General features: G+C 36.4%; 2 protein-coding genes across 2 annotated transcripts; one reads left to right on the forward strand and one right to left on the reverse strand.

Annotated features, from left to right (window-relative positions):
* Positions 1 to 4,979: 4,979 nt before the first annotated feature.
* nmur3 (neuromedin U receptor 3) lies at positions 4,980 to 7,451 on the forward strand. Its single transcript, XM_020918645.2, is given in 3 exon segments — positions 4,980 to 5,602; positions 5,605 to 5,892; positions 7,027 to 7,451. Coding segments are annotated over 3 exon segments (1,308 nt in total). The 5' UTR covers positions 4,980 to 5,007.
* Positions 7,452 to 10,865: 3,414 nt separating this feature from the next.
* lactbl1b (lactamase, beta-like 1b) lies at positions 10,866 to 24,455 on the reverse strand. Its single transcript, XM_020918652.2, has 8 exons — positions 24,391 to 24,455; positions 23,401 to 23,476; positions 21,041 to 21,212; positions 19,407 to 19,513; positions 17,752 to 17,909; positions 13,019 to 13,266; positions 12,213 to 12,318; positions 10,866 to 11,844 (listed from the first exon to the last, which is right to left on the reverse strand). Exons 2-8 carry the CDS (start codon positions 23,458 to 23,460, stop codon positions 10,866 to 10,868), a joined length of 1,830 nt encoding a protein of 609 aa, XP_020774311.1. The 5' UTR covers positions 23,461 to 23,476; positions 24,391 to 24,455.
* Between the last annotated feature and the right edge of the window lie 2,846 nt (positions 24,456 to 27,301).

Consider the following 27,301-nt stretch of genomic DNA (forward strand, 5'->3'; position numbering starts at 1 on the left):
TAGTTCCTTTCCTTCAATAACAGTGCAGGGTAAAGAATCAGAATATATTTGTTACATCACTGTTGGTTTGTCAGTCAGTTTAAGTCAGTCTACAGTCTGGACATTTGTAAGGAACGTATTTGAATGCTGTTACCTCAAAACTATTAGTTTGAGTAACCCTTTATTATCCTGTCTACATCTCCAGAACTCAAAATCCAGTGTTCCTCTCTGTCATGTAGTAGTTTTCAAGTTAGCAACTACCCTTTATTTTTTGTTTAGTAGAGATTGGAAATTCCACGGCTAAAATTATGTGAATGATTTTAGTGAAAGTCAATGGAGTTTAAAAACATAATGGAGCACTTCCTGTATTACCACATAGCATTACAAGGAGTGTTTTCCATGCACAATTTCTGTCTTAAACGTGTGAATGAAAATAGTGTAATGTAGACCCTTTAAATGTGAATGACAACTAAAGAGTGTTTACTCTTTCTTACATGTGTTCTGTTCTAAACGCACCCACAAAATTGTTGTAGATTTATACTAAATTAGGCAAAACTAAATGCATCAAAAGACTATCAGAAATAGTTTCCCTGTGACCATTACTTTCCTAAATATGAATGACCTGAGTTTCAAAGGTACAAATGTTCTCAACCTGTGCCTTCCCAGATAATGCCTTTTTAAAAAATCTATTCGAAATTAAATGTCAGATTTCATTCCCCCATCATAGGTCAACCAGTAATTATTGCAGTGAACTTTTTTACCGGCCTGCCCTTTTGGACACATGCTAGCTTGTTGATATAATTAGCTGTCATGATAAATATAAAGTAAAAACTATCTTCTTAGACTGGGATTTTATTTCAAGGTTGTTGCAAATCTAATATAGGCAAGAGTTTTGGAAGGTCATCCACAGTGAAAAGACCAAGTGTGTCACATTGCCAAAGGTAAGAGGAACAGGCAAAGTGATTTGTGAACTGTACATCCTTATGGAGAGGCAGCTGTATATTAGAACACATCATATCAGGTTTTATCAGGCATTTATGGCCCTGACTTCACACAGAGTTTTTTGATATTGTGCCTAAAAAGGAATGCAAAGATTTAAGAGCTAAGAGATAAGACCTTACTAACTGGTGCTGGATATGTAGTAGTCACTCATTTGTGGACCATGGGCATCACTGAGGGCTCCAAATGCTTTCTCCAACTCTTCTGTGGGACCCCAGAATTTCCTCATGTTCCTCATGTTCCTCATGTTCCTCACGTTCCGCGCGTTCCTCGCGTTTTTTACATCATAACCCGAAGAAATCCTGAAAACTCAGAAATGTAGCAATTTTAGAAATGAAGAAGCAGCTTGGATGAGCTGTGAAACTTATTTGACCAAAAAACCTTTGAGTTGACAAATTGAATTTCTCCTTTGGACTTTACCTGTACGAATTACATACAATTTTAGAATATTATTACTCCTTTAATGCAAACAAAAATTTGAATTCCAACATGAATGTAAGTTATATATTTTAAGAAATTACTATATATAAAAATATGGAAACAGTCAATGTCTTAACAGGCTGCCCTCAGTATGGGACTTAATATATACCAAGGGTCTCCAACCTTTTTCCTTCTCTGAGCTACTTTTTGTAAAAAAAATAAAATAAAAAATGCCAGAGAGCTACAAATTTTTGGGTTCACCAGAATTTTTTTAAATATAAAAATTATACATTTACAAAGGAAATAGGAATTTAATTTATGCTCTCATTTCTTTTTCATTTTTTAAAATTACAGACCTGATGTGAACGGATGAACTTTTTTTTAGAACTAAGTGGGTATTGTTATGAAAACGAGTAGTACAACCCAGAACACAATGCACTATAGTTGAATGTCTTTAGTTTCCCCTCGTTCAAAATGCCACAGTAGTCAAATAGCTTATGTGGAAATAGGTCATTCTTTTTCTCATCTTCTCTGATTTCCACTGAGCATAAATTGTCAATCTCTCTACATATTCAAATGTGGCTTGTTTATCACCAGGACTGCATTTGATTCTTAAATGTAACAGCGTGTTATATGTATAATGCATGAGCATATGGGTTTGTTGTATAAGCTATAACATAGGAGGACACAACACTGGATAAATATAGACTGTATAATTGTACAATCATAGTTTCCACTTTAAACAAAAAGGAAAATATGTTACATTCATGACTGAAATGCATGACTCACAGTGTACCACAATATGCCAAAATATGTTTGTGTCAGCATCATATGGGTCAGCTTCTGATTCACAAGCACTGTCATTTAGTCTTAAATTGTTTTACTATCCTTATTTAGAGCGCCTTGTTCATTTACAGGTTATGATCAATGTTCCCTCTAAGGTGCCCAGACGTTCAGCGCGCACATCATATTCTTTGCAGCAAACCCCAGCCCTCGTTCTCACTTTTTTCCCAGAGGGACATTGCTCAGACACATGAAAAATTTGAGAAAATATTGGTTATGATATATTAAACATTCATAATTGTACAACATGTCAGTGATCAATATATCGTCTAATATCAGATTATTTCAAAACAGATAAAATACATACTTTTATTGACTCTCTTCCTAGCATTTCTTCTCTAAGCCTAAGTTTTACATGTTCAAATAATTACTAAGGGAATTACAGAAAATGTATTTTTATCTAGACAACTATCTGATCAATATTATAACACTGCTGCTGCCAGGTTAAATTTTAATGTAACCTTAAGGTCTGTCCTGAACAACTTCACATGCAGGGCTTTACGGTGAATAAAAGTCTTCAGGCATGATCAAATATTTAGTTTGTTTTCATAAATCCTACTCAAACACAAGTGTAATAATAGCTCTAATTCCAACACATCTGACAAAATAGGAAAATATGGAGCAGTCCCCCACTGACACTGCCAAGACCCTGAGTTTATCTCAGAGTTCAAACCAGACTCAGCAGTTTTGACTTGAGATAAATTAAGCAAGCCACATGTTTAGATTTCCTTAGGTGGTTAAGAGAACTCATCTGTCTTCTATGTTTGCATATTGTTTGTTCCCAATGTTTAAGGTCTGTGTAGCAACTGGCTGCTGTCTGGTGTCTGCTGCCTATGCTGCCCAAAGTTTATGGGGTTGGCTCTGTCACCAAACTAACTGTAAATGAAATCAATGAATGTGTACATAAAAACATCAAATAATATGTAATAAAAAAAAAAAAAAAAGCTTTTGCGTGCTATGTTTTCATACAGTAGCTATATTATAACGTCTCAAAACTAGCCATGAATATTAACACTCAACCCCTCTCTCCACTCTGATTGTCCACTGCTCTCTTCCATAAATGCAAAGCTGTGCTCGCTCTACACCCCCTCCTCCTCCTCTTTCTCCTCCAGTTTCATCCGAGTCTGACATGATGCGGTGGCACCACAGTTTTCTCTGCTCTCTGCTCCTCCTGTACACCGAACCATACATGCTTTCCAGCAACAGTTTGATTTGAACAAATGTTTTGTTTTTGTTTTTTTTCTCAAAATGAACAAACATCGGGCTTGCTTTTGCTGCAAAGACTTATAACATAAAGGTAAGATCTTTTTAGTTATATTGCATAATTGTACTTGCTGTCAACTTCTAGAATCTAGACCTCCTTACAGCAAATTCTGTAATGTCAAGCAAAGACTGCTTATTGGAAACTCAGTTTTATTGCTGCAAAAGGTACTGTCTAGACAAGATCTCTGAAATGGATTCTGGTTTGAAACGTGTCTCATCTGCACCATAATCATCCCATTAGAAAATGGCATTTGCATCTTTCATTAAAGCCTATCTAGAGTCAATCACCCCAGCAATTATACCAGCTCATAGAAGCAATTGGATCTTTATTGTTGTGGCTCAGAAAAACATAATACCAAGAAAATAGGCATATTTCACAAAAAAATATGTTGTTTGTAGAATATGTTACACTATACTAAATATATAAAAAAAAACATTTAAAAAAAAATTATCTTATTTTTTCTTAGAATTTCCCTGAATTAGTTTGCCATCTTCTTCAAAGAGAGCTAAATATTTATTCATCAGGTGGTCTCTAGACTACTACAGTAAATTATTTCTACACAAAAATGCTCTTACTCTCAGCCTCCCTTTAATTTTTCTGCTCCAATAATGTTGGAGACCATTATGCTTTCTGCATGGCACAATTCAAGGGGAATATTTGCAAGTAGCAATGATTGTTATTTTTATTATTCTTATCTTGTTTTCTTACTTGAATACACCAACACACTCAGGTACCTAAATGTTTAATCAAAACAATAGACAATCATACGAGAATACAGACTATACATATAACCAAAACACTGAATAAACTGCTACAATTAACAGAAGACAATTTTTGTTCCATTGTCATTCAACTGAACATTTGGAATTTATGTTCAGAGGAATTTACCTTGTTTTTAAAAGCAGACACAGTTCCTTATAGGAAAAACAATTATATTAATTAATTTTAACATTAAGTGTTATCAATATAACATTGTTAGATCATTGTTAGGTCTAACAAATAACAATATTAGCATTGTTAGTTCTTCGATCTATTAATGCGGTGCTTATATTAATGTTCCATAAAACAGATTTTCTTCAATCTTATTCTATAATCAATTTAGAGCATTATTGTGCCATCGTGTGAAATTATTGAATTTTTATTACTGCTAACAAATATTAATAACTGATCATATGAGTTTTGACACAGCACAGCTATTTACTTGGTTTTGTATTTTAGTTTCATGTTATTTCAATATGTCAATTAATTTAACCTAGTCTTGTTACAATACATTGCCAGTTTTATACCTACCAAGCTAACTTAATTTTTTGTCCATGACTCAGTGAGTCTCTGTACTAGAAATCGGTGCTTTGTGTAAAAAGTTGAAAGCAAAGTTAATCTGTCATCCTCGCCCAGTAGGCACAGACGTGAATCAAGTTAATATAAATCATTTCTGTTTTTTTTCTTTCTTTTGCAGCAAACTCACATTGTTGAACCAGATACCTCCAAAATCCAAGGTTGTGATGGCGTCTTTCATCAGTTCCTTGGATATCCTCTCAGAAATGGAACACTCTCTGATGGCATCTTCATCCAACTTGTCTAAGATGTTTCTCAATGCCAGTATGCCTATGAACAACAGTGGAAGAAATTCAACTGAGCAATTTGTGGAACTTAACCTTTACGACATCCTGGGGCCAAAACGGTCACCATTTTTCCTCCAAGTCACCAGCATCTACCTACTTATCTTCCTAATCGGCCTCTCTGGAAACCTGCTCACATGTGCTGTCATTGCCAAACACAAAAAAATGCGTAACCCCACTAACCTATACCTTGTTAGCCTCGCCGTTTCTGACTTGCTTGTACTAATGTTCGGGATGCCTTTAGAGCTTTACGATCTTTGGCAAAACTACCCATTTCCTTTCGGAGAGGGGGGATGCTACTTCAAGACTTTTCTTTTCGAGACAGTTTGCTTTGCTTCTATTCTCAATGTAACTGCGTTGAGCGTGGAGAGGTACATTGCTGTAGTCCATCCACTTAAAACACGCTACCTGTCCACAAACCAGCATGCCAAAAGGGTCATTTCAGTTGTATGGGTCGTATCAATGATCTGTGCGATACCAACACCTCTTTACATGGCATTTTCTACCTACCGGAACAAAAGGAGGAGTCAGCGATATGCACTGTGCTCAAACCTTTGTGGATTTATAACCTGGTCATGCAAATCACAACAATTTGCTTCTATTTTATACCAATGATTGTGATAAGCATTCTCTACCTGGTCATGGGTTTGCATTTGGGCAGGGACCGATGCAACCGCAGAGGGGCATTTGACAGCAGCTTCAGTAGCCACACTCGCATCAAAATCAGTGCAGAGAATGGACGCAGGAGGCAGGTCATCAAAATGCTGTGTAAGTGTCCATTTGTCTTTTAATGCTGAGGTTTCAACACGTATCCCCTTTGATCAATGGTGTCGATGCAGGGACATGTCCAAACAGAGCTGAAGCATTTTTGATTGTTTATATGCATTATACATCACATCATGGCCTATGGAATGGTGTGTGAGATTTCACTGTATTGTTTGGCTCCAATGACCTATTTATTTAAGCAGGAAAATCCAACTGAGTGGAACATGCCAAGTATAAGGGGCCCTATGTCTTTAGTCTTCCTCTGAGAGCTCTGGTTATTTTACCATTAAAAACATGGACTCAACTGATTCCGAATCTCAGTTTAACATTTAGAATTTATAAAGATTAAGATCATATAGTTTTCAGTTTGCCTAATGTTAAACCGCAATTTAAATTTTAAGATGTTAAATACTAAATTGAACATGCATATTCTGACTCTATCGTGTGCTAAATAGTGACAGTGTTGTTACACTACTTTTGTTTACTTTATAATATGAACTATTATCTGTATATATAAGTGTTAGCCAAATTTGGCCAGTAACAACGATTTTTACATTATCTTCCGAGCTCCATATAGTGGCTTTTCTTATACTGTAAGTGCTTTTAGTCTGACAGTAGCCAGTCAGGCAAACTACCACGTACATTCATACATGGACAATGTGTTTGAAAAATCATTACCTTTTCATCTAATATAAGTTGCAAGTGACCTCTTTTCATTTGTTGGGCTTACATAATTTGTCTCAATATTTTCTAGTCGTGTCCCACTACTTCACCTTCAGTTCTCTCTAAAAAAATATTCACTGCTTTTGTTGAGGGAATTCTCCTAGGACAGCTTGTATATGACCAACAACTGAAAAACAGAATTGTTTTTAGAGTCTATGTCCAGAGGGAATCCCTCTCTTTACTTCATAGAAATGCAGTGTGCTAATCAACAAATCAGTTTTCATTGGAAACAGGTTTTCATCTCCCAGTAAACACAATCTTCCCAGGCTTTATAGTTAAGCACTTTCTTTCCATCATTTCACTGAAAAAAATCGAAACAAAATTACACAGTTACTGTGTGTTCTGACCTTTTATAATCAAACCTCTTTTTTGCAAGCTACGTGACAGCACATTTGTTTTTGTTCTTGTCCCCAGCAATTGTGGTGGCAGTATTCGGGGTCTGCTGGGCTCCCTTCCACATTGAGCGTCTCTTGTGGAGTTCTATCAGCCACTGGACCGACCTCATGCATAACATTTACCAGTACGTGCACATCCTGTCGGGAGTCTTCTTCTACCTCAGCTCTGCGGTCAACCCCATCATCTACAGCCTGTTGTCCACACGCTTCAGAGAGTGTTTCCGGGAGCTTGTCTGTTCACACGTTGATGATAGCAGCTCAGTCAGAGGCTCCCCACCCTTTCCTAAAATCCTCCTCCATCCCACTCTGTCTGGGGCCAGAGAGGAGAGGGCCCAGGACTGTAACGCATACCCCCTTTTGTCCCATAATCTGTCGCTAACTATGGAGTCCACCATTCTTACATGCACATGTAAAGACTTGGCTCCAATGACCTCAGGATTTTGATTCAACTGTTTGTAAGATGGACAATAATGAAGTATTGCATCTGGACCATGATCAGAATTGTGACCAAAAATCATATTTTGAATAATTTTTCATAGTTGGAAATTCCTGAGTAGACATAGACATAGAGTAGACATATCAGTTGATTGATGACTTAATTAATAATAATTACAATTGAATACTCTAATAGTCAGCCATAACATTATGATTACTGAATACAAATGATCTGTATCTAATAATTAGCTGCTAAATGGATGCATATTAAAGTGCAGTACCAAAACTATACAGTATAATATACAGAATATACAGGCTCATTTGGGATTGAAATTATTTTTCAGTCACATTTACTTTACTGAACCAGTTGCTATGAAACAACATACAATGTAATAATGGTTAGGCTTAAACAGTTAATTATGTGCTTTGACCCATTAATCATGAACAGGCTGTTTTAAGTTTCAGGGAATAGAAAAGACAAGAAAATACAAACTAAAAATTGACCTTTTTAACAAATATATCAGCAGCTCATATAAATATCTGGCAGATATATGGCATAGCATTGTCAACAGGCAGCTGTCACTGACACCTGAAAAATGTTTCAACAGTTGATAAGAAACAGACGCTTTCAGTTTAGACTGGATCAGAATGTGACACCAGCAACTGATTCATTTTCTACAAGTAATGCATTCTGCTTTTCTTGTGTCAAAGGGCCAGAACATTAGTTAAGGAAAATAGTCAAGTTTCACATACACACAACAGTTTGTCCTCAGTTTTCATCACTTAAGCATCTCAACAAATGTTGAGACTGAGTGCAATAGCAAGACTTGCCACTATATAAATATATTGTAATTTGTGGTTACTGGAATGTCAACATTTCATTTGTTGTTTATTATTTGTCAAATGATATACAGTAGGTTAGCCGCAAGATAGGCCTATTATCCACTTATTTACAGATGATTAAAACATAATCAAAGTCTTATTCAGAATTACTATTATACCTCAAGTGCTCTATTGAAACACAAATGGCACAAATTGCAAGGGACTATGTGACCTTAAAATTAAGTGATTTTCAACAGTGGTTTCTGACAGACAACATGTACTCTTACCAGCTGCAGCATTTTGTCTTTTTTTCAGTTGAAAACAAGCATTAAAACTGCATATTTAAGCTTTTTCTCAATATAGGCAATTTCATATTAACAACAATGTCAGCAATGTCGGACTTGTAGCTTGTCAAAGAGTATATCAAAGAAGTCATCAAAAAGTAGAAGATGCAATAATGATCTAAAAAGGAACATAGTAATTACAGCCATGGTCATTAGCTAATAGGCAATTGAGCACACAATGTCAGTGCTGGTATTTCTTGGGCTTTATATGGATATTTACATCCATATATAGATTTAAATAGCCTTAATTCTGATTTTGAATGAAGGGCACTGAAAAGACTGTTTGCCCTGGACCACTGTTTGAACTTGTATATAATTTGAATACTATGTATGCCTCTTCTCCCAGAATTTCTATGCTATAGCAATGGGATCTTTTGTGCTTTATCTGGAATATTGATGTTTTTTTGTTGAAGCAGGTAAAAGCTTTGCTGTGTTCCAGTCAGTATGTGCCCATGTACTTTTATTGCATTTGTACATAATTACATTACAAATGTGGCTTTCCAGTATTTTTATTACTGGCGTCTGTATACATGATTCGATTTTTACCTTGTGCCAGTTGTGATTGCAATGTGGAAGATTGATTATGGCTTTTGTGCAATAAATGTAAAAGCGGTGGTTTTGACTTTTGTTTTACAAATGCTTTTGTGTTTAAAGGGAGAGAAATGTGCCAGTATGATCTGTAATTGCTGTGTAATTGGAGCTTGTGATTGAAAATGTTCTGTGTTACTTCTCCACAAATGGCAGGCAGAACAATGACAAAGTTGGTCTATAATTTCTGGGATTGTTACAAGTAAATGGTGATGTATTATCTTTGCATTTTAATGTGTTGGCACTAGGCTGAATGACAATACTTAAGCTAGGCTTTAATATTTTATCAAGTGAAGAGAAGGGGCATTTATTTCAAATCACATGGCAACTCAAATCCTTCAATCTCACTTGGTGCTCCTTGATTTCAGAGCAAACCATCCATTTCAATATGCTATTTCTGGTAGTCCTTTAAGATAAGCAATTTCACATAAATGATAAACCGATCAGCTTTTAGCTCACATGAATATTTATGTTCACTTCAGTCAAGGGACTGTCAAAGCATACTTAATTTAAATTACCATTTCCTCAAAGTGTATACATGATTTTAAGTATAAATTTCAAGATTAACCAAGATTAAAAAAACAAAAGTTTCCATCAGTACCACTGAGTGTGAAGTGACTAAACAGGGGACTTTAATAGCAATTTTCCAGATGCTCAAAGACTAATTTATTATTATGATTAAAGTGCTTGATCCTTACAAAATATTTAGGCTGTCAAGACATTTTGGAGTAAGCAATCCAAGTTAAATTAGCTATATTTTTGTTTTAATTCCTAAACTTGTTTATATATATATATATATATATATATATATATATATATATATATATATACAACTAATCCAGATCAATTCATATCAATGCAATATTCAGGAAGCCAACATTTAAATAGCGTTTTATTTGTCCGTCACATTAACTTCACTTATTAGAAAAATGGCATCTATTAGACCGAATGGAAGTGACGATTGAGGATTTATCCTGAATTAAATATGTCTTATGGAGACACTGGCTTTCTACTTTTGTTTCAGAATTGTTTGTGTTTTAAGATGTTCAGTACGATGCTTGGTTCAAACCATCTCACATCAAAACATAATCAACATATATTATAAATAATATATTTATTGTCCATTTGCTGCAGTATTGTTTAGTAGTATGATGAATATGGCTGTATATAAATACAAACTTGGTTAATGTTTCTTCAAAACACACAATAGAAAAAAAGTGTATTTACAATTGAAATCACAGTACAACACTCAATGAACATTGCATAAACAGTATACCAAGTCCACTGTAAAGTGACAATGCAGAGTCATGCATTTATATATATATAATTAGTCTGTGAAGGTTACAGACTCACTAATGACTTGTAATTTTCCCCACACAAAAACTCAAGGACAATTTGAAGGAACTTTGGGAGAATAAAAAAAAAAAAAAAAGTGTTCACAGAGTAATCACAAGTGGAGTTATGGATCAGTAAAAAAAGGTTTGTCACATACATTATCCAGCAGACAAACATATTTTGTGCAAGTCAGAATGTTCTTGTCTGCATTCTTGTCCATTTAGATGTGTGTTTCATAACATCCCCCACATTGTCCATTTTTAGTATTCTGTACCTTGTTGGAGACTGACACCCAGTGCATGGCATTAGTCTTGCTCTTTTACAATGCTTTAGTTCAGCTTGAAAAAGAGGGTCTCCGCGCTATTCTCACCACATTGTAAGTGTTAAGTCCCGGCGCGTCAAATCCGGGCGACACACCTCTTTTGTTGAAGCTGTAAAAGTTAAAAAGCTGCCCGTCCTGTGCCTCCAGGGACACAGAGGCAGTGCCTACCCGGAGAACACAGGGATATTCTGTCTCGAAAACAACTCTGAACACACGATCAACTAAATAGTTCAGTTTTATTGTCCTGTATTTTTCTGGTATTAGCTCTTCGATTTGTGGCCCAAATTGTTGCATGATCAAAACTCCATCAGAGCCAGCTTTTATCTCATAAAATGTGATGTTGCTGTAAGTAAAGAAGCCAACATATGGATCGGCTTTGGGTGGTGCGTTTAGTACTTTTGTGGCTTCCCTGAAAGCTTTTTCTATGGCAGGAATGATTTGGTTGTAGGCTTTGACTACTATATCCTGTTTTTGTGGTCGGCTTCCTGCCATGAGAACTATAAGTCCTAGCTTTAGTCTTGGTACTAATGAAAAGGTTGCGGAATAACCATCCAAATCGCCATCTTTGCGCAAAACCTCATACCCCATAAGCTCATTGACCTCCCATGGCGTCCCAGTGCGGTTGGCAAAGTAATCCTTTTCACACCTGTAGAGTGGAGTTAGCATGATCTTCAAGGAATCTGGCTCAAGTAGTTTACGGTGATAAGCTCCCAAAAGCATCATGGCGAGTTTGGCTAGGTCTGCTGCTGTTGAGTACATTTGACCAGATGGGCGATACCAACCCAGGTCATACAGGGGCGCTGGTTTGCCGTTGGCGTAAACCCCGACTGCCATTTGACTGTAGACTCCAGGAGAGACATCAAAGCCAGTGTCCTCCATCCCCAAACGGTCTAAAATGTTGTCAAGGACCCAGCGCTGGTAGTCCACTCCAACTATTCTTTCGGCCATGACATGAGCCAGTAGTGAAAAGGCCAGGTTACTGTAATGGCATCTGAAAAAAAGAACAAAGAGCTGACATAAGTGAGTGACATTAAAAGTGAAATTACTCATAACCATTTTTCTGTGTGTAGTTATGAGAAACACTGAGATTTTCATCTGATCTTTGCTTTTACAGGGAGCCTTTGGAAATCCTGCTGTACATCTCATTTATACAGATGGACAATATTAGTATTGGGCAAATTATTTTATTTTTTATAAACAATATCGGACCATCCCTACTCATTTCTGTTTTTTCCAGTCATGCACATCAGTGTCTAAACCACATCAACTCTCTCTGCATGTCATATGATTAAACAATAAAAATAAGGGTATTTACACAAATATTGGAATTTTCACCAGCCAAAATAATCAGTGTCTTACTTGGTGCCCGGGTCGGCCACAAGAACGTCATCTTGTAGCAGGTTGATAGCTGTTTGTGTTCTGCCTTTCCAAAGCAAACTGGTGGCTCGAAGTCTTCTGGGCAAACCTGGAGCATAACAAAAATCATTGGACTTAAAAATGTATTATCAAGCAACTCCTCTTCCTGCATGGCCTGTAGCAGTGAACTGTCTACTTAACATTTATCTGACAAATGGAAAAAACTAAAACCTATCCCCTACTGCAAAATGATCAAAATGTACCAGATTTTTCAATTCTAGTTGTGTCAACTTTATGAAGTTCATTCTAATCTAATCTAATAAAGAGATATTCACAGCACCATTTATGAGTTCAAATTAACCCACAGTTTTCACTGGGTGCTTTTCTTTTGAGATCAACTTATCCAAATCAAGAAAAATATTGTCATCTGGTGTCTTTTTTTTGTCTTCATGAAAATGTTATTGCTTTGCCTATAATGTTCCATAGTATGATATTTAATCTCTCCTGCATTTTTCAATTACAGGTATTTGTATTGCTCAAAGACACTTGAAAAGGCACACATTCTTACTGAGAGCCTGCTCATTATGAGGCTTGTAACTTGGCGTGTTGGTGTCGCTTGTTTGTTTCCATGGAGATTGATATGTTTAATGTGAAACTGTGGACCAGTCCAGGCAAAGCAATCATCTTTATGGAGAACCTGTATAATATCTATAATACTTGTATAATAACAAGCTTTGATGGTATATCTGCTTAAGTTTTTTCTATTATAAAATGATAATGTATTTGCATTGTTGATATAGCTTGAATACCTGAGAGTTGACTTGCCATCCTCCTCAGAGTGACTGATGTGGAACGTATCTGCACCTCTCCACTGTCCAAAAATATGAGTCCATCTGTGATGTGCTTGAGCTCAGAGTCCCGGGACCTTCCCAGAGGGTTCTTAATGGTGAAGTTATCCACGTACTTCTCCAGAGGGTCATCTAAGGAGGCAATTTTCCCATCCTCCCACAGCTTGTACAACATCAGAGTGGGGAAGATCTTTGACAGGCTGGCAATCCTGAAAAAGATCACGCATTTTCATTTTAATCAGTGGTTTTAAGTGAGGAGTGTGGGCTTTTGAGGGTGAAATTTCGTTTTTTAAAGCTACATGTAGCTTTTCTGGTGAAGGGTGCACCATTTTCTTGTCTCCGTGAATATGTTATTGCATTGCCCATGTTCCAAAGGTCCAAAGCATTTGCTCTGTGAAGAGGAGACCTGTAAGAATATATGTTTTTCAATATATAGTTGAGCAATAAAAACATGTTTAACTGAATAAATGCAAAATATACAAGTTTAATGCTGCATTGTGGAACATTCCAGGCAAAGCAATAACATTTGCACATAGAACAGAAGGCTGTGAACCACTGACCAAAAGTTACATACATACTAGTATAAAATATTACACCTTAACTATCAACGGCAAAAGTTCATGTACATTTACAATTATATTTTAGACTATAAATTTAGACCATGGCCCATTACTGGGACATTCATTGTTCACTATTACACTTGCAGGAGAGATGTCTGACATTTGGAGGTCATTATGGTTTAGCAGAGACAGTTAAGAGAGTAAAAGAAAGAAAAGTTTCTCATTACTTTGCCTTTTAAGTAATGAGGAGTTCAGATTGATAGAATTCATGTTTGTGTTTGTTTCAACAGAATGAATAAGAGAGACTAATGTATTCTCAGCACCTGTTTGTCTTTTTTGATTGGGTACATGTATACATTATGTATATGCAAATGTCCTTTTTCTATAAACACCTTTTTGAATGGCTTTGCATGCATCTGCTTTTATTTGCGTGGACAAATTATTTTGCATCAGCTGCCTGAGGATATATTCAACTCAACAAACCAAACAATCTAAAACTGTCTGAAGTCATCTATCTAAACACAGCGACGTACCATTTCCCCACACAGTCAGAGTACTGCTTTGTTTTTCTTTTATTCTTAAAGATGTTTGATGGCATGAAAACCAATATACATTTTATTTCCTACATCACATCCTTTCATTCTTTTCACATGATTGACAAACAAGTAAAGGGATGCAAATATCTAATAATTAGGGCACATACAAAACTATTCTATGCTACAAGTTGGTCTTAAACCTGCAGTGTGTGAAACCTTTGCAATGTGAAGGTCCACCAGAAATGTTGCTAGAAATTAAAAAAGGTCTATCTAGCATTTTGGTGTTTTTTTATTGGTTAAACGTCATTGAAAAACATCCTTACTGTGTGCAGACTTTACTCTCAGTCTCCACAGATCTGGCCTTTATCTTTGCCTGATGGCACCACCTGCTTTTTATTTTGGAGGAAGAAATCATAAGGCCAATCTCACAAAGACGTTTAGTAAATTAACCTTTGTGGGGCTGAGAGACATGGGAACATAGAGCTCACCCCATGGCTAAAGATAGAGCAAACAAATTACTTCCATTCTCTGCACCTCAACATCTCATCTTACAATATATTGGGTTTGGCTATTGTTAGGTTCATTTTGCACTGGTAATATGACTTTTTTAAATATTTTTTTGTGACTGATATGCGTTGATAAACAGAAAACCGCTGATGCAAATGCACCCTAGCATCCATGTTTTGCTAAGTATGTCAGCTCAACACATAAGTTGCCACCACTCTCCTTAGCCAGACTGTTTTGGGAGGTATTACAGACCCCTCAAACTGGCTTATACAGAAAAAAGGTTATAGTAAACCTCTAATCCTAAGCACTTTCATGCTCATAAGTTAATATAACCCATCCAATGGCACAGTGAAGACCAAATCTTTGTTTACTTCATCAGACTGTGCTTGGCTAGAACCAGTTTGTAAAATGTACTTGTTGTATAAGACAGGCCACATATGAATATTGATCAGAACAAATTGTCTGTACATGAGTGCTAAAAGGTATACTTTGACATGTTCAAAGAAATAATACTGTAGATTTATATTCCCAGCCCTTTAAATACTATTCAGCCACAGCATTTTAATGTGCATATTTAAGGTGCTCTCTGTTTCTGCTCTTGAATAACAGCCCCTATAGGAGCTTTATACTGAGGCACTATGTGGTTAAGTGAACCATGGCTATGTAGAACCTATTCAACCTTCTAAGATGTCATTTTTTTCATGATTACAAGTACATGTTTTAAGTTAATGAAATCTGCAAAGTGGTGCTTGCATCATAGTCTTTGCGTAAGTGACTGGGTAAGTAAGTAATTCAAGAACAAAAGGTTTTTAAGAGATTTGCTGCTTAACCCTTATATTGTGTTAGGGTCAAAATTGACCCGTTTTCAAGTTTAGGTATGTAAAAACTGCCATTTGCTTTTTTGTACCGGAATGAGGCTTCATCTAATCCTCAGACACAACTATTTTAATGCAACAAAATCAATTTTCATCAATTTTAAAGGTCTGAAAAAAAAAAAGTGACATCTGTGGTGTTACGGGTCAAAAATGACCCGGCAGAGAATAGTGGCTGTTTTATGCATCACTTACAAGCTGTAGGCTGCTCTGTGGATCAAATATGGCTCAGTGTGTCCCACAACACACACACACACACACACACACACAAAGGTCATCTTCACCCACGTGAACTCTTCTCTTTCTTGCAGCACATTGATACATTTTGAATCTAAAATAAACCTTGTCATATATAAACAGGGTTTTAGTGAGATATTATCAGCTGTATCTGTTGCAGCATCAGTCAACATGAGCAGGTTCACTGTTTATGAGGCGCTGGATCAGATTTTTGGTCATGACAGTGATTCTGAAGACAGAGAGAAAAGTGAAGCTGAGGATGAGGATGAGGGCACAGACTGAATAAAAGAAGTGGACTAAGTGAGTGTGACGTCACCCACAGCGTTTGGCGCCGCTCAAATGAAGTTCACGGTTACAGGAGCGAATCTAGAGCCAGGTTATATGTTATGAATAGGATTTTTTGGACGGACAAAACAGCCAAAAAAAAAAAAAAAAAATCAGGATCATGTGTCGCAGGTTAATACGTATATTTTAAGACCAAAATGACGAGGTTCACAGCAGCAGGTACAGAGAGAAGGACGACAAGATCCTAACATAAGTCAATTGGAGCCAGAGTCAGAAGGAGCCGGAAGAGCCTCCTGGAGAACTTTCTATTTGGAAGGCGGTGGCTACAGCGTTAGTTATGTCCATTCATATATACGTCTGTGGATGAGGATGAGGTTCAGTATGACCCTGAACAAGAGCTCACATGTGGTGAGGAGAACCCAGATGTCACAAAGACTGAAAGAGACGTCTTCAAGTCAAGAAAAAGTGACAGTTCATGGTCACCAAGCCTCTTGACACCCAATATAATTATACTTATATAAATTAGATTTATATTATATGTATTATATATAAAAATTATTATGATTATAGTATAATTATATAATATAATTACAAATTTTATCACTATAGGAAATATAATTAGTGAATTTAAGCAGTTTTTGTAATCAAAAACGAGTGGTATATTTTAAGATAAAAGGTCTGTGCAGCCAAAAAAAATAAATAAATAAAAATGTTTCCATGGACATGAACACATACTAAGTTAGTTATGAGGGGAAAAACAATATTGGATGATATCTAGTGTTTTTAAGTATTTTCAGGCTGAGTTAAATCACAGGTCAAATTTGACCCGGTAACACTAAAGACGCGTGTAGCTTTCTAACACAATACAAGGGTTAATAAAACAATGAAATACTTTAATATAATTTAACAACCTTTGCCATTTTGTTGTACATGTGTAAATATAGTACCCTAATGATCTGCCTCATTCATTCATATAGTCATATATGTTAATATGCACTGACTTTATCCAACAGTCAGATAGGTTGCTGAAGTGGTCCCCAGGGGCGCTACACTGCACCAGCATAAACTCAGTATACTCTCTGGTATAACACAGTGCACCCAGGAGCAACACAAGGAAGCTGTAAATTAAAATGGATAAAATGTACATCCTGGGTAATTGAGAATGTCTCTTCCCTTGAGCTTAAGTGAACTCATGTGTCATGTCTCAGTTTCTAATGCAGCCTTGTTTGTCCTTTTGTCTGTGTGGGGCTGCAGCAGAAATTGAGGCACGACACAGGAGTTTGAATAATTAAGTTGAATAATCATGATTAGTCAGCTATTAAAATAATCACAATCACATTTGTATAATAATTTTACAAGCTCTAAAACACACGGCAAAATTTCTTTTATGACAAAAACATTGTCTATGTCCAAAATGTATTAACACTCTTTTCATCAATAATACACTTTATTTGTAATTAAAAGCCTTGGTTTAAAATGTATCTAAAATTTTATTCTCAATGCTCAATAGAAACAATAATTTGACTGATTGAAAAATAATCATTGACTAATTAGCTGCAGCCCTAAAGACCAACTTTAACAGTAATCTATACCAGCAGAATAAGTGTTAGAAAAATCAAATTGCATTAAAATAAAAACAAAAAAAGGTTGTGATTTGCTATGCCCCTCCATAAATAATCCCTTCCAATCATAACTACCTGTAGACAGTGTACTCATTTGGCGGGCCAGCCATAGGATCACTGATGTTCTTCTTGCCAAAGTTGCCGGTCCACAGCACAGTGTCGTTCAGAACAACAATGGCCGACAGTGAGGGGAGGCTGACCGAATTAGTGCTCTGGCGCAGCATCACGTCCACCTTAGAGCAACAAAAACACAATTTCAACTTGAAATTTTCATTGAATTAAATGTGGAGTACCTGATGTTAAAATGTACCTGATGTCTTAAAAATAAAATAATGTATTAAAACCAGTTAAATAGCCTAAAAGTACCATTAGCATTCCAGTTACTCACCAGAGATTTACGCAGTTTTACAGCTTTCAGAGGCCGAGCGGAGTTTTGCTGTCACAGTAAAGCTAATGGCAACTAGTATGTGAACAATGCGCTGACATTACTTCTGGTTTGCAAATGATAATAATTTTTCATATTTAGATGCAGACAGTGAAATGCACTTTTACAATTGCAATACATGTCTGTTTGTGTGACTAAACTTGACTATTGTCTCCTTCATAATGTCTTTTGGGCATTGAAAGACTACAGCTGTTGCTTCAAAACCACAGCTGAGAAAAACAATGGCCTCCAGTCAATCAAACTAGCCTCTCATACACTGGTGATGCAACTCCCATTTCTTTTGTTCACCTCCAAGTGATTATGGCATCATTGTCAGAAAAGTTATTCTCATAGTATGAAGGTCTTCTACTTCTATTTCTACTTCTGAAATACTCTAACTCTTAAACTAGTCAGACTATTTAAAATTTTATTATGTCATGACCAAGATCTGATTTCACATCTCGATGCTTATAATAGGAGTCCTCAGCCAGTTCTCTCAATTTTCAAGTGTTTTTAAATCAACAGGAAACGGCTGCCCCTATCAGATGCTTTCAAAACTACATCATGAATGCACAGATTACAAAAGAAACCATACAGGAAGTCTTGCTTTGTCTAAGGAGTCTCCTGCTCACTACCTTTCTTTCTAATAGTTTTCATCCTCTATAACTTTAATCCCCTTCTGTCCAATGGAACAGCATTTGGTGTGAAGGATTACAGAGATAGATTGTAAATTTACTCAGACTTGTTAAGGCATGATAGACAAATAAATAATACAAATTTAATCTACAAGGCCTGAAAAGTCTCACGCTTCCAACACTCCCCTGTTACCAATGACAAACAAATTTCCGTTAGCTTAAAGTGCACTATGTCATTTTTCTGTTAGAGGACGGTCCCCTGCTTGTCTCCATGGAAATATTATTGCATTGCCAGGAAGGTTTGACAGTATGGCAGTATACATATTTATCGCTATGGAAACAAGCAGGTTGCCCTATACAGGCAAAGTTACAAGTCAGATGTTTTTCAAGGTATTCTCGAGAAATAAACACATGTGTAATTGAATCAATGCAAGACAAGTATGTTTAATGCCATACTGTGGAACATTCAAGGAAAACCAATAACATCAAGCAGGTGCCAGACCCCCACCTGTAAAGTTGCAAAGCCCACCTTTAAATGAGCAAACTTACCACTATAAAGAACTACTCAATGCATTTAATATAGGCTCATATACAACTCTTTCCAGCCCATGTGCAATGTCACAAAAAGAATATGTGAAGTCTTTGTCTAGTGTTCTTATCATTGTTCTCACCTTCTCAAGAGCGTCCTTCAGACTGGGAATGGGGTGCTCCAGTGGCACGGGCTCGGGGAAACGCGGACAGATCATTTCAGCTTTAGTATTGCGGCCCATGCTTTCATCTGATATAAAAAAAAGAAACAAAGAAGACTGACTTAATCGCATAAACTCTAACATCTTAGGCATCATGGTGGATTTGCAAAATGCTATATGAAAGCGAGGGTGGGTGCGCTATTGTTCCATTCACCGCCATGATGAATACACTGTCATTTTGTAGCATATGGATCGTGTGCAGGCCATTGATTGAAACAGTGGTGCCGTGGGCCCACTAAGATCCTCAATAGAGCAGGGATATTATTCGAAGAGTGCCACTGTGAGGAATATGCATGTATGGGAAATTAGGTGTCTGGGATATAATAGAGGTTTATAATGGCTTGACCCGACTTTCCTTTTCGCGTGAGGAATCACATTGTGCAATAGAACATAGTTGGAATGGCAGGTTTTTGGCAGGCTTGAAAAAGTTTGTTGATTATAGTATAAATCAAAAAAGTGAGGTTGGTAAATCAAGATAGAAGAAAACAAAAACAGCATTCATAAAACATGTACATAGTTAAAGGTCCTACATTACATAAAATTTAAGCTTTACGCCATGTTACAATGATGTTACCTCCTCAAAAACCTGGAGTTGTGTTTTGTTTATTCACACATGTTTAAGTAATCCTTTGTTATTAGTCTGTCTACATCTGCAAAACTCAAAATGCTCTGTTCCTCCTTGTGATGTCACAAAGCAATAGTTTTCAAGTTAACAGCTACAGAATCAGCAATTCCAGGATTGAAATCATCAATGATTCTAGTGAAGGTGTATGGAGTTTAAAACACGGCGAAACACTTGACATCACAAGGTATTTTTTGTTTGAGAGCAGAACTCATCTTAAATATGCAGGGTGTGTGTGTTAAACATTTGTGAATGAAACAAAACACAACTCTGGGTATGTTTTTGATGAGGAAACATTATGACATAGATCGGAAAATAGCGTAATATGGGCCCTTTAAATAGGAGCCTAATATTACTGAGAAATGCTAGAACAGTTCAGTTTATTTTTTCGTTGGTCATTTTAGACTCACCATTTCTGAGATTTCATGTTTTTGAAAAGTAGGAAAAATCCGATCAGAAAGAATAAATGGACATATATAATTCTTCATGAAAGTTACTGAAACAGCCTGTTGTTGTTAAAAAGGCTGCACACTATTGTAGATTGTGATTTCTCACCTTACTCAGGTTGACTGTGTTTTGATTTAAAATGCTATTGTAATAGTGTTGATCACATTAACAGATATCCAGTGCTCAATAGGAGATAGTTTATCTTGTAATTAAGAGATTTCTATCTGAGAACAGGCACCATTCCGATGTCATTATCGTAATCACACAAGACAATGAGAGAACCTTATCTATTTATTATCAGGGCCGTCTACATTCTGTTTTAATAGATAAGATGTTTAGCTATGAGCTTGCAGCTATCATAAAGGAAACAACCACGAATCACTGTTGATATCAGTGGATTCACGTGCAACAATTGTAAACCAGCAGTGATGGGAATTTCAATACATGTTACATTATTCTTTAAACTCTAGTCTCTCTAGGTGTTTACCTGGCAGCAGTTTGGGCATCTGGTATTGCCAGAAGAAGCAGCCCGTCATGACTACAGACACCACCAGGAAGAAGACCAAAAGCACTTGACTCCATTTCACCTTCATCTTCTTTTTCTCTGTGAGTCCTTCAAACTTGACCGCAGCAGCAGGTGCAGCCGCAGCAGGAGGAGGCTGAGACACAGACAAACAAGGTGACCCAGAGGAACAGGTCAAAGGGTCAACTTCATGCATATACTTAGATATAGAAAGTACATTTAAAATCCCTTATTTCACATGAGCTAAAGCAAATTGTGTTATCTAATACACTCACCACCTGATGCATCCAAGTCCGTAGTACCACAAATGGGATTACCAGCCAGTCTGTAAATATTTACATCACTATATCTCCTCTGTGCAAGTGGATCCTATTCCCAAAAGGTCCCCTGCGTCCAATGAAGATTTTCCAGAGCCAGAGACACTCGTCGACATAGACTTCCATCTCTGATTCCTGACTATGCTGTAATCCCAGGCCGTTAGCGCTCACTACCCACAATTCAATTTCCTCTTCTGCAGCGACAGGCTGGTGACATCATAATCCCCAGATTTACTCCACCAAAGCAGCTAGGGAACTCTTAAGCCCTAATCCCTGTGAATGAATTTGCTTCAGTCCAGCACGGTCCTGTTTAGAGCCATGGCTAAGACTCACAAGCTGACAAAGATGGCACCCAACATGCTGAGATGGGACCATAGGAAGGGCCGGTGAGCCTTTGTGCCAGGCCTGTTGTGTGTCGGCTGTGTTAGTCCAATCTCTCAGAACAGCAGTGGAGCAGGATACTCATTCTGCTGTAACACACCCCACTGTGTAGTACATGTGGTTCAGGAAAAGACAATATGGAGTGTTGATTTAGATTTATCTCAGATTTGTTAGAGTGATTTAAGGCTTCTTGAAACACAGCACCTCTAATGTATTTTCAAACAAAGGCAGCAGAGAATGCAAATACCTCGCCTTGTAAATATATAAATATGTAGGCACAACCAGCAAGGTTTGTTACTGTGCCAGAACTTTTAGAAAAAAAAAAGTACATCGTAAGAAAGTTTTTAAGAGATTAATAATTTCAGTAAATAAATTAATAGCACAGATTACATAACATAACACATACATAAGCAAATTCATCCAGTACAGTAAAGGGCAGTGATGAAAAATAATATACAGACTTATTTGTTGAGAGGGCAACTATTCCTCAAAGTTGGATCCGGTTTCCTGTTCAGTCTTAGGTTTAGGAATGGTGGTGTCTAGGTCTGCTAAGCCTTCTTGATCTCATCTGCTTATGTCAACGAGAGTTCACTGATATGATGTAATATCATCATATCTTTATTAATCTGCCATGATGAGAGCTGTGGGGCATATATTTTACTGCAGTTCTGGAATAAACCCAATCTTTTATCAAATATTTTGTATATGGTATGTCAAGACACTCACACAAACACACACACATATTATTTGATGCTAAATCAATGTTACATCCCTCGTTTGGTCCATGTAGTGATTATGAGTGGATATTAATGGTCAGCTTAATCGTGTGACATTTAAAGCGCGTTGATGCATCTGGATGATTACAGATATGATGTGATGGGTGATCAGATATGTGTGAAAGCTGGCTCTAGATCATCCTTGTTGCGTAACCTGGGACTGCTAACCTGCCTGGTCTAGCACGTATGGCATAGATGAAAATACATGCAGAATTGATTATACATAAAGGTGCATGTAGGTCATTTGTGGGCAATAGGAATTTACATGTATTTGTATGTGAGCAGCTTGATCATTATCAACCAGGCTGCTAAGTTGTGTTGATACAATAAAGATAATTCAAACACATACAATGCTACTTTCAATACCAAATAATAGTCATTTCTTTCATGATACCTTGAACTCTATCTTAGAGATACACTGATCCTGACACTGGTATTGGATATCGGCGCCAATACCAAAAACTTTGCTGGATAGGATATCAGCTTCTATTATTAGTTCAGCCGTAATCCTGGTGGGGCACATCCATTGATGCAATGGTATTTATTTTCGGGTCATAATCAACCCTGAAATCTCATAATATTTTTTTATTTGTATTTATGTAAAGCTTTCCAGGGTTACTGAGAGATAAATAACAGCTACATAAAACATTTGGATCTGTTCTGTCTTATTTTAAAGGAAATAAATGCAGTTTTCTGACTGTACACTGGTATCAGTTGATACTTGCTATCGGCCGTACTATCGAAATCTTATATAATTATTATTATTTTTTATATATACAAATGTGTATCCATTACTTGTTTTGTACTGATTAGTATCTGGGTACTAATTTTTGAATATCTCCTCACATACCTGTGTTTGGACGCCATCCAGTGAAGCCTCCAGGAGGACTTTGCTGCCAGTCTTTCCCATGCTCCACTGGCAGCAGCTGCACACAAATACAGAGGTTATTTCTGTGGGTAAGCTTCTAAAATTGTCAGGTTGAGCTAGTGTTGTGTGTAGGCACAGAGCAGGTGTTCAAGTGGGACAGTGGGATGACTATGTCAATGTTTATGTTCTCATTATAGCTCAATCAGTCACATCCTGTATGCGTAGTCTACAGTGTCACTTGCCCAGCAGGGTTATGTATGTATTTGTATCTGCAACAAACAAAAGTAATGTAATCATCTATTATATTAAAGCTGGGGTATTTGACTTTCACAATGTGAAGATAAAGAAATTAAACTGAGAAGGACAGTAGAAGTACAACCAAATGGGTGAATAAGAGCGCTGCTTTTGATGCTTACTTTCAGGAATAAAATATTGTATTATCTACTGCAGACAGAGAGGAGTGGTCTCATGTTGTCAGAAAGTGCAGCTTTTACAATATACTCTTTGGGGAAAACACAAAACTTTACTTTAAAAAGTTGTGCAGTACAATGGATGAAAAGAGCAGTGTTCTAGTATTGACATTGATGATATAACTTTCTATAAATGAAGTGCCCATTTCAGAAATTCACACAAACAATAATGAATATTATATACATACATCCTATAAAGGCCTGGTTGATATGGCAACAAATATCTAATTCTGATCTAACCCTGTGATTATCTGCTATTTTATTTAATAAAAATGTTGTTCATATTGTGGCAGAGTGAATGACAGGTAGATTAAATCAGTCACAGAGAAGTGTGTAGACTTTATTTACCTATTATTATTATCTATTATAATAAGATATTTTGAAGTGTGATATTTTTCTGAAGAAAATACATATAAACAATAATAAATGAACTTTAAGTCAATATAGTAATTATTGTGACAGACCTACAGTTACTGCGTAAAGGCAGATAAAAAGATACTACCTGCCTGTATTGTGATAAAGTTGAAATTGTGATCTCAGCTCTAAAAATGTTAGCACTTGCTTTTCTATTTCCCTCAAGCTATTACAAATGTATGAACTTGTTCTTTTTATAGTGGCTGTTTATGTCTTTACACTTACTCATGCTCTAATCAACAAGTGCAGATGTGTGGAGGTGTTGGTGAAAATATTATGATGAAGTATTACTCAGCACCACTCTGTCCCTCTGAGGCTAGAGAAAACACACTCTGTATTGGGCCTGGATTAATGGATCACTTTTACATCTGCACACTTTAAATGCACCATTTCAATTACAGAAAAGCTTGGACCGGCGCTCTCTCCTGAGAAGGGTAATCTGAATGATAATCCCCTCTCAGAATCAAGAAGCACACAAGTGCATCATCATCATTACCGCTGAAGGAGTATTTAGCATTAAGAAATCATTATGTTTGTTTTGTTGATATTCCTGACAGTACAGTGTCAGTGTGCAGAGGCAGGAAAAGAAAATCTAATTAAAACATTTTGCGCATTAGCATTAAACATCTGACTAAAGCACTGGCCACTGCAAATCTGTCAATGTGTTTGCAAAAAAGTCCATTTATTGACTATTGGGGTTCTTAATTTTAACATAAAATAAGTATAAAACTCTGTTACAATAATTTTTCTGCACAGTATATTATACATTTTTTCTAAGGGGGATGACCTGCTCGTCTCTATGAAGCTGCTTGCCACAGCATTAAACACATTCAATTACAGTTTTTTTTTTTTTTGCTCAAAAATACCTTTAAAACATTCTTACTGCCGTCTCTCTACATATCTGACCTGTAACTTTGCTTGTTGGTGCCTCCTCTTGTCCCCTGCTTTAATGCAAGAAAAGTTACAATAATTTGGTATTCACCTAGATTTTATTATTGTCTGATTGATAATCTCATCCAAATGGCAGTCCATGTCTTAATCAGCACTGTTCCTTTTAAGGCTAAACTAGACACAGGGGCGACATTTCAATTCAGAGTGTAATGTTTCTGGGTCTAAATGTCCTGGGTCTAAATTTATGATCCAAACTTTCAAAATTCTCTTTTAACCAGAGTCTGCATCAAGGTTATCTTATGTTCTCTCAGACCAAAAGATTGATATGATTGTTTTCATGGGTAAATGACATTATACACCAATCTTCTATTGTCTGCTAGTTTGTGAAATGAATTGATACTTGATACTTGTTAAGCCATCTGTGTACCAAAATTCATACTTCTTGGATTGATTCCGCATTTCTTATTCAAATTTTTGTGACTCATGATTAGCATCTAGAGTCTGCGCTATTTTTGATAAAGCATCATTAAAAGTCTGTGAGCAAACCCTTGTATACCCTGACATGGCAATTTGGAGGTTGCTTACATGGCAGCTTTGAAGTGCAAAGTAAGCTGTATTAGTTTGGCCTTAGCCTTTAGCTTCAACAGAAAATAAACAGAGATAGGAGCTTGTTGAAGACCATTATTAAAGGGACTCCAAATCAATGGCAGTGACCCACTAGACTTTAAATCCTAACTAAGAGCCTTGTGCATATCACAATTTAAACATGTTTCTAAGAATCTTAAACATTTAATAAGAAAAGAAAAATGTGTGCATTTAAACAAATTAAATGGTAGATGCAGCATTAGCCGATAAGCTGAAATAACCTTTTTAAACTTGTTAATTATACATTCAGTTCTTAGCGTTTCTGCTAATTAGTCCTTTTCCCAAACAATCTTATAAAGACATAATCACATATACCACTGTTTGAATTAGAATAATTTGCTCTTATAAACACTAATTAGAATTCTAGGCATTGCATATATTTACTTAATGTGATATGGGTCTTCATCTTAAAACAATTCAGATCCTATTAATTACCCTTTACTCTTTGATAATGCTTTGTTTTAGACAATTTTACATCATCATAAACATATGGAATATATGGATAAAGACTGTAGACCAGTATTGTCGCTCAACACAACATGTTATATAAGCAGTAAAAGAATGAAATGGAACTTCTTGCTTTGGTGAATGAATTATAATGTGCAAATAGTTGTTGAATCACTTACCTTTTACTGTTTTTGGACTTTTGATGATTCCGTTTGTTGTGTAAATGCCGGTCTCATGGTTACAGACAGACAGATGTTGGTAGCATGGTTGTGGAGGGCTAAATCCGACTCGTTCCCACTCACTGTTCTGGATTAAGCAGGCAGCCAATAGCCACAGCTGCCATGTCACCAAAATGGGTACCCTTTCACTGTGGCTGAAAGCGTGTGTGCTCAGGCATTTGGCTTTTTGCATTTGCCTAATTGTGTGTGTAGGTACAGAGGATTATACACTGACAAGTACCAAGGTTATAGGTCAACGGAGAGATGGAACAGATTTCATAGTTGCATGGTTTTAACAGAAAACATTATTTTGGATTCGTTAGCTGCTCATTGTCATATCTGCTTTCGTTCAGTGCATGTGTTTATGCATGGATGGAGTGAACAAAGCAAATAAAAGCTTTAAAGTAAAAGTGAGAGAGAGTTGTATCTCTGTGCAATTGTTAATTATGTGTTCTCCTGTAAACACATTTAACAATAGTAACTCTTCATTAGAGCCATCAAGATTCATTCATTAGAGCCATTTGATTATTTTTATACTGGTATGTTGATGTTTGCTGTATAACACTGCTGAAATCTAAACACATAAATACATTTACATATTATAAGATTATGAAATATGAAGTGGCTGCCTTTGAGTGTAATTTTCGCTTATTTAAAAAGTAACACTACCCTAATGCCCAAATTTTATATACGTTTTCACCCCTAACAACTCAATTTATTATTTACGTTAGAATTTGTACAGTAATTTGGTGCAGTTTCTTCTTTTCTTGGATGTATCGGTCTGAACGGCCCTTGACT

Source organism: Boleophthalmus pectinirostris, unplaced genomic scaffold (assembly GCF_026225935.1).
Source record: "Boleophthalmus pectinirostris isolate CB_2022bp ecotype Guang Dong unplaced genomic scaffold, ASM2622593v1 HiC_scaffold_3, whole genome shotgun sequence".
Lineage (NCBI taxonomy): Eukaryota > Metazoa > Chordata > Actinopteri > Gobiiformes > Gobiidae > Boleophthalmus > Boleophthalmus pectinirostris.